The following is a 9540-nucleotide window of genomic DNA, read 5'->3' as shown; positions in this document are numbered from 1 at the left end:
ACATACCCATTTCTACCCTCCAAATAACGACTTCCTTCTCAAAGATCCTTCGTCCCCTCAGCCATCCTATGATCTACATCCACTTCCATCACAATATATGTATATATATATATATATATATATATATATATATATATATATATATATATATATATATATATATATATATATATTTTTTTTTTTTTTTTTTTCTTTTTTCTTTCAAACTATTCACCATTTCCCGCGTTAGCGAGGTAGCGTTAACAACAGAGGACTGGGTCTTTGAGGAAATATCCTCACCTGGCCCCTTTCTCTGTTCCTTCTTTTGGAAAATTAAAAAAAAAAACGGAAGGGGAAGATTTCCAGCCCCCCGCTCCCTCCCCTTTTAGTCGCCTTCTACGACACGCAGGGAATACGTGGAAAGTATTCTTTTTCCCCTATCCCCAGGGATATATATACATATATATATAATAATAACGGGACAGATCACAGTACCATTTGGTGATGCTGTTATTGCCACCAGAGATACTTGCATTGGTTATGAAATTTGTGAAGAACTTTGGAATCCGGAAAGTTCTCACATTCCAATGGCTCTTGATGGTGTGGAGATAATTGTGAATGGTTCAAGCTCATACACAGAGATTCGAAAGGGATATGTATCACAAGATCTCATCAAATCTGCAACTGCGAGGAGTGGAGGATGTTACCTTTTTGGTAACCAAAGAGGATGTGATGGTGATCGGGTATATTTTTCTGGAGACTCAATGATTGGTCTTAATGGGTCAATTGTAGCTCGGGCAACTCCATACAGCTTATCAGAAGTGGAAGTGGTTACTGCAACAGTTGACTTAGAATCCATCCGCTGTTATCGATCTGTAATTCGGAGCAGGTGTCTTCACGCATCCAAGAGTCAGGCTTATCCTCGTGTCCAGGTGAACTTTGCCCTCTCCAATGATGAAGACATATTTCTGCCATCATGTGTCCCAATAGAATATAGCATCCCAACTCCAGAAGAAGAGATTCTTTTTGGCCCTGCTTGCTGGTCGTGGGACTATCTGCGGCGTTCAGGTCAAGGGGGTTTTCTTCTTCCGTTATCTGGAGGTGTTGACTCTTCCTCAACAGCAGCCATTGTCTTCTCCATGTGTCACTTGGTGATACAGGCAGTTGCTAATGGTGAAGAGAAGGTACTGGAAGATGTGAGGCGCATAGTATCCCAAGCTGACTATGTTCCTCGAGATCGTCGGGAGCTTTGTGGCAGACTTTTCCACACAGTCTACATGGCTACTGAGAACTCGTCAACAGAGACCAAATCTCGAGCAAAACTTCTTTCCCAGCAGATTGGAAGCTACCACATACCAATAGCAATTGACAGTATGGTATCAGCAGCACTAGGCATCTTCAGTGCTGCCACAGGTTTCATCCCAAAGTTTAGAGTGCGTGGAGGAACAGTTAGAGAAAACCTTGCCTTGCAGAACGTGCAAGCAAGACTTCGTATGGTGCTTGCCTATCTCTTTGCTCAGTTGATGCTCTGGGTTCGTGGAAGACAGGGTGGACTCTTGGTTTTAGGATCTGCAAATGTAGATGAGGCACTAAGGGGATACATGACTAAATATGACTGTAGTTCTGCTGATATTAATCCCATCGGTGGATTTTCCAAGGCTGACCTCAAGAGATTTCTGCTTCTAGCCAAAGACAGACTTAATGTTCCTGTACTAGGCGATATTCTAGGAGCGCCACCTACTGCAGAACTTGAACCACTTGAGGAGGGCTCACTTGTACAAACAGATGAAGCAGACATGGGCATGTCATATGATGAACTGTCCACATATGGAAAGCTTCGAAAAGTTGAATGTTGTGGTCCATACTCCATGTTTGGCAAGCTAGTTCATCTTTGGTCTGATCAATGTGCACCTAAAGAGGTTGCAGAGAAAGTTAAGCTGTTCTTCCGTTGTTACAGTGTTAACCGCCACAAGATGACTGTTTTGACTCCAGCATACCATGCTGAGACATATTCACCTGATGATCATCGCTTTGACCACCGACAGTTCCTGTACAACTACCGCTGGGTGTGGCAGTTTAAAGCTATAGATAAAGCAGTGGAAAAGTTAGATTGTGGAAGGGATGGAGATCAAGTTGAACGAAGTGGGTCTACATGTTCCAATAAAGGCAGTCGGTCGTCTTCCTTCACACGGCCTTCATCGCGGTCATCCAACAACTCACTCACTGGATTTACTGGTAGTGAGTCTCATCGTCGAGGAGTAGAAGTAGCACCTGGACCTGTCATTCAAGATGCACACAGTGAACAAGACTGCACAAATGAAAGTAAACATATTGCATTGAACATGATAGTGCCACACTACCAAGATCAGAAAATGGAAAGTAGTAAAAGTTCATCCTCTCATCTTGGACCTGCTAGTGAGGAAGACCGAAAACGCCGTGGATCAACATCAATCTTTGTTAATGCTCTTGGACACAGTACTCAGAAAGCAAGTCGTTGTGGGGATTCAGCTTCTTCTACCATTCAGTACCTTAATAACAACATACAAATGTAAAGAGTTTTTTAGTAGATAATAACATTTTAGATTTTTTTTTTTCATATGTAATTGCTTTTTCCAACTTTGTATAGGAAACATCAGGAATGTGATAATACTGGCCTCACTTACACATCTCCACTCTCCAGCTGTCAAGTATGATTTACTGAAACCAGCACTTACCATCCACAACCAGGTCTTTTAGATTGCTTCATATGCTCTGGATCAGTCCATTACCATCTTGTTGATCCTATATTTCACATGAATCCAGTTCATTCTATCCTATGCATGCCCTTCATTTTCCTGAATGTTTAGGCCCCAGTACCCCAAAGCCTCCTTCAGTCATTCCTTTCATCTCCTTCTAGGTCTCCCTATTCCCATTTGTTTCATCTACTTTTAATATTAAGATCCTCTTAGTCAGTCTTTCTTTGCTCATCTTTGTTATATATATATATATATATATATATATATATATATATATATATATATATATATATATATATATATATATATATATATATATATATATATATATATATATATGCTTAATATATTCCCTGGGGATAGGGGAGAAAGAATACTTCCCACGTATTCCCTGCGTGTCGTAGAAGGCGACTAAAAGGGAAGGGAGCGGGGGGCTGGAAATCCTCCCCTCTCGTTTTTTTTTTTTTTTTTTTTTTTAATTTTCCAAAAGAAGGAACAGAGAAGAGGTCCAGGTGAGGATATTCCCTCAAAGGCCGAGTCCTCTGTTCTTAACGCTACCTCGCTATCGCGGGAAATAGCGAATAGTATGAAAAAAAAAAAAAAAAATGAATATATATATATATATATATATATATATATATATATATATATATATATATATATATATATATATATATTTATTTATTATTTTGCTTTGTTGCTGTCACTCGCGTTAGCGAGTTAGCGCAAGGAAACAGATGAAAGAAAGAATGGCCCACCCCTTCCACATACACATGTATATACATACACGTCCACACACGCAAATATACATACCTATACACCTTAACGTATACATACATATACACACACAGATATATACATATATACACATGTACATAATTCATACTGTCTACCTATATTCATTCCCATCGCCACCCCGCCACGCATGAAATACAATCTACTCCAACCGCATAAGCGCGAGGTAGCGTAGGAAAAGACAGCAAAGGCCACATTCGTTCACACTCACTCTGTAGCTGTCATGTAATAAGGCACCGAAACCACAGCTCCTTTCCACATCCAGGCCCCACAGAACTTTCCATGGTTTACCCCAGACGCTTCACATGCCCTGATTCAATCCATTGACAGCACGTCGACCCCGGTATACCACATCGTTCCAATTCACTCTATTCCTTGCACGCTTTTCACCCTCCTGCATGTTCAGGGCACCATCTCTCAAAATCTTTTTCACTCCATCTTTCCACGTCCAATTTGGTGTCACACTTCTCCTCGTTCCCTCCACCTCTGACACATATATCCTCTTGGCCAATCTTTCCTCACTCATTCTCTCCATGTGACCAAACCATTTCAAAACACCCTCTTCTGCTCTCTCAACCACACTCTTTTTATTACCACACATCTCTCTTACCATATTATTACTTACTCGATCAAACCACCTCACACCACATATTGTCTTCAAACATCTCATCTCCAGTACATCCACCCTCCTCCGCACAACTCTATTTATCTATCTATCTATCTATCTATCTATCTACATATATATATATATATATATATATATATATATATATATATATATATATATATATATATATATATATATATATATATATATATATATATATATATATATATCTTCTTTCTTTCTTTTAAACTATCCGCCATTTCCCGCATTAGCGAGGTAGCGTTAAGAACAGAGGACTGGGCCTTTGTGGAATATCCTCACCTGGCCCCCCTCTGTTCCTTCTTTTGGAAAATTAAAAAAAAGAAAAAAAAAAACGAGAGGGGAGGATTTCCAGCCTCCTGCTCCCTCCCCTTTTAGTCGCCTTCTACGACACGCAGGGAATACGTGGGAAGTATTCTTCATCCCCTATCCCCAGGGATAATATATACATATATATATATATATATATATATATATATATATATATATATATATATATATATATATATATATATATATATATATATATATATATATTCTTTCTTTTCTTTCAAACTATTCGCCATTTCCCGCGTTAGCGAGGTAGCGTTAAGAACAGAGGACTGGGCCTTGGAGGGAATATCCTCACCTGGCCCCCTTCTCTGTTCCTTGTTTTGGAAAATTAAAAGAAAAAAAAAAAAAAAAAACGAGAGGGGAAGATTTCCAGCCCCCCGCTCCCTCCCCTTTTAGTCGCCTTCTACGACACGCAGGGAATACGTGGGAAGTATTCTTTCTCCCCTATCCCCAGGGGATATATATATATATATATATATATATATATATATATATATATATATATATATATATATATATATATATATTATTTATTTTATTTCTTTATTTTGCTTTGTCGCTGTCTCCCGCGTTAGCGAGGTAGCGCAAGGAAACAGACGAAAGAATGGCCCAACCCGCCCACATACACATGTATATACATACATGTCCACACACGCACAATATACATACCTATACATCTCAATGTACAGATATATATACACACACAGACATATACATATATACACATGTACATAATTCATACTGTCTGCCTTTATTTATTCCCATCGCCACCTCGCCACACATGGAATAACAACCCCCTCCCCCCTCATGTGTGCGAGGTAGCGCTAGGAAAAACACCAAAGACCCCATTCGTTCACACTCAGTCTCTAGATGTCATGTGATAATGCACCGAAACAACAGCTCCCTTTCCACATCCAGGCCCCACACCCTTTGTATTGTTTACTCCAAACGCTTCATATGCCCTGGTTCAATCCATTGACAGCACGTCGACCCCGGTATACCATATCGTTCCAATTCACTCTATTCCTTGCACGCCTTTCACCCTCCTGCATGTTCAGGCCCCGATCACTCAAAATCTTTTTCACTTCTGAAACCACACTGCTCTTCCCCAATCTGATGCTCTGTACATGCCTTCACCCTCTCAATCAATACCCTCCCATATAATTTACCAGGGATACTCAACAAACTTATCCCTCTGTAATTTGAGCAATCACTCTTATCCTCTTTGCCTTTGTGCAATGGCACTATGCAAGCATTCCGCCACTACTCAGGCACCTAACCATGAATCATACATACATTAAAAAACCTTACGTACCAGTCAACAATACAGTCACCCCCTTTTTAAATAAATTCCACTGCAATACCATCCAAACCTGCTGCTTTGCCGGCTTTCATCTTCCGTAAAGCTTTTACTACCTCTTCTCTATTTACCAAATCATTTTCCCTAACCCTCTCACTTTGCACACCACCTCGACCAAAATACCACACATCTGCCACTCTATCATCAAACACATTCAACAAACCTTCAAAATACTCACTCCATCTCCTTCTCACATCACCACTACTTGTTATCACCTCCCCATTTGCGCCCTTCACTGAAGTTCCCATTTGCTCCCTTGTCTTACGCACTTTATTTACCTCCTTCCGACAATCTTTTTATTCTCCCTAAAATTTACTGATAGTCTCTCACCCCAACTCTCATTTCCCCTCTTTTTTCACCTCTTGCGCCTTTCTCTTGACCTTCTGTCTCTTTTATACATCTCCCACTCAATTGCATTTTTTCCCTGCAAAAATCGTCCAAATGCCTCTCTCTTCTCTTTCACTAATAATGTTACTTCTTCATCCCACCAATCACTACCCTTCCTAATCAACCCACCTCCCACTCTTCTCATGCCACTAGCATCTTTTGCGCAATCCATCACTGATTCCCTAAATACATCCCATTCCTCCCCCACTCACCTTACTTCCATTGTTCTCACCTTTTTCCATTTTGTACTCAGTCTCTCCTGATACTTCCTCACACAAGTCTCCTTCCCAAGCTCACTTACTCTCACCACCCTATTCACCCAAACATTCACTCTTCTTTTCTGAAAACCCATACAAATCTTCACCTTAGCCTCCACAAGATAATGATCAGACATCCCTCCAGTTGCACCTCTCAGCATATTAACATCCAAAAGTCTCTCTTTCGCGCGCCTGTCAATTAACACGTAATCCAATAACGCTCTCTAGCCATCTCTCCTACTTACATACGTATATTTATGTATATCTCGCTTTTTAAACCAGTTATTCCCAATCACCAGTCCTTTTTCAGCACATAAATCTACAAGCTCTTCACCATTTCCATTTACAACACTGAACACCCAATGTATACCAATTATTTCCTCAACTGCCACATTACTCACCTTTGCATTCAAATCACCCATCACTATAACCCGGTCTCGTGCATCAAAACCACTAACACACTCATTCAGCTGCTCCCAAAACACTTGCCTCTCATGATCTTTCTTCTCATGCCCAGGTGCATATGCACCAATAATCACTCATATCTCTCCCTCAACTTTCAGTTTTACCCATATTAATCGAGAATCTACTTTCTTACATTCTATCACATACTCCCACAACTCCTCTTTCAGGAGTGCTGCTACTCCTTCCCTTCCTCTTGTCCTCTCACTAACCCCTGACTTTACTCCCAAGACATTCCCAAACCACTCTTCCCTTTTACCCATGAGCTTCGTTTCACTCAGAGCCAAAACATCCAGGTTCCTTTCCTCAAACATATCTCTCCTTTTTTCACATCTTGGTTACATCCACACACATTTAGACACCCCAGTCTGAGCCTTCGAGGAGGATGAGCACTCTCCGCGTGACTCCTTCTTCTGTTTCCCATTTTAGAAAGTTAAAAATACAAGGAGGGGAGGATTTATGGCCCCCCGCTCCCGTCCCCTCTAGTCGCCTTCTATATTTATATATATATATATATATATATATATATATATATATATATATATATATATATATATATATATATATATATATATATATATATTTTTTTTTTTTTTCTTTGTCGCTGTCTCCCGCGTTTGCGAGGTAGCGCAAGGAAACAGACGAAAGAAATGGCCCAACCCACCCCCATACACACGCACACACGCAAATATACATACCTACACAGCTTTCCATGGTTTACCCCAAACGCTTCACATGCCCTGACTCAATCCACTGACAGCATGTCAACTCCGGTATTCCACATCTATCCAATTCACTCTATTCCTTGCCCTCCTTTCAACCTCCTGCATGTTCAGGCCCCGATCACACAAAATCTTTTTCACTCTATCTTTCCACCTCCAATTTGGTCTCCCTCTTCTCCTCGTTCCCTCCACCTCCGACACATATATCCTCTTGGTCAATCTTTCCTCACTCATTCTCTCCATGTGACCAAACCATTTCAAAACACCCTCTTCTGCTCTCTCAACCACGCTCTTTATATTTCCACACATCTCTCTTACCCTTACGTTACTTACTCGATCAAACCACCTCACACCACACATTGTCCTCAAACATCTCATTTCCAGCACATCCATCCTCCTGCGCACAACTCTATCCATAGTCCACGCCTCGCAACCATACAACATTATTGGAACCACTATTCCTTCAAACATACCCATTTTTGCTTTCCGAGATAATGTTCTCGACTTCCACACATTCTTCAAGGCTCCCAGAATTTTCGCCCTCTCCCCCACCCTATGATCCACTTCCGCTTCCATGGTTCCATCCGCTTCCAGATCCACTCCCAGATATCTAAAACACTTCACTTCCTCCAGTTTTTCTCCATTCAAACTCACCTCCCAATTGACTTGACTCTCAACGCTACTGTACCTAATAACCTTGCTCTTATTCACATTTACTCTTAACTTTCTTCTTTCACACACTTTACCAAACTCAGTCACCAGCTTCTGCAGTTTCTCACATGAATCAGCCACCAGCGCTGTATCATCAGCGAACGACAACTGACTCACTTCCCAAGCTCTCTCATCCCCAACAGACTTCATACTTGCCCCTCTTTCCAAAACTCTTGCATTCTGCCCCCTAACAACCCCATCCATAAACAAATTAAACAACCATGGAGACATCACACACCCCTGCCGCAAACCTACATTCACTGAGAACCAATCACTTTCCTCTCTTCCTACACGTACACATGCCTTACATCCTCGATAAAAACTTTTCACTGCTTCTAACAACTTGCCTCCCACACCATATATTCTTAATACCTTCCACAGAGCATCTCTATCAACTCTATCATATGCCTTCTCCAGATCCATAAATATAAATATATATATATATATATATATGTATATATATATATATATATATATATATATATATATATATATATATATGGGAGCGGGGGGCCGGAAATCCTCCCCTCCTTGTATTAACTTTCTAAAATGGGAAACAGAAGAAGGAGTCACGCGGGGAGTGCTCATCCTCCTCGAAGGCTCAGAGTGGGGTGCCTAAATGTGTGTGGATGTAACCAAGATGTGAAAAAAGGAGAGATAGGTAGTATGTTTGAGGAAAGGAACCTGGATGTTTTGGCTCTGAGTGAAACGAAGCTCAAGGGTAAAGGGGAAGAGTGGTTTGGAAATGTCTGGGGAGTGAAGTCAGGGGTTAGTGAGAGGACAAGAGCAAGGGAAGGAGTAGCAATACTCCTGAAACAGGAGTTGTGGGAGTATGTGATAGAATGTAAGAAAGTAAATTCTCGATTAATATGGGTAAAATTGAAAGTTGATGGAGAGAGGTGGGTGATTATTGGTGCATATGCACCTGGGCATGAGAAGAAAGATCATGAGAGGCAAGTGTTTTGGGAGCAGCTAAATGAGTGTGTTAGCGGTTTTGATGCACGAGACCGGGTTATAGTGATGGGTGATTTGAATGCAAAGCTGAGTAAAGTGGCAGTTGAGGGAATAATTGGTATGCATGGGGTGTTCAGTGTTGTAAATGGAAATGGTGAAGAGCTTGTAGATTTATGTGCTGAAAAAGGACTGATGATTG

At 40.8% G+C, this 9540-nt stretch overlaps 1 protein-coding gene across 1 annotated transcript; it reads left to right on the top strand.

Annotated features, from left to right (window-relative positions):
* Window positions 1–457: 457 nt before the first annotated feature.
* LOC139759300 (glutamine-dependent NAD(+) synthetase-like) lies at window positions 458–2995 on the top strand. The gene has a single exon (XM_071681433.1). The coding sequence runs from the start codon at window positions 567–569 to the stop codon at window positions 2529–2531; it is 1965 nt and encodes a 654-aa protein (XP_071537534.1). The 5' UTR covers window positions 458–566; the 3' UTR covers window positions 2532–2995.
* Window positions 2996–9540: the final 6545 nt, after the last annotated feature.

This window comes from Panulirus ornatus, chromosome 32 (genome assembly GCF_036320965.1).
Source record: "Panulirus ornatus isolate Po-2019 chromosome 32, ASM3632096v1, whole genome shotgun sequence".
In the NCBI taxonomy this organism is placed as follows: Eukaryota; Metazoa; Arthropoda; class Malacostraca; order Decapoda; family Palinuridae; genus Panulirus; species Panulirus ornatus.
This window is presented reverse-complemented; position numbering and strand designations above follow the sequence as displayed.

Coding starts and splice junctions, on each gene's coding strand:
- LOC139759300 (XM_071681433.1), top strand. CDS start 567: ATGGCTCTTGATGGTGTGGAGATAATTGTGAATGGTTCAAGCTCATAC.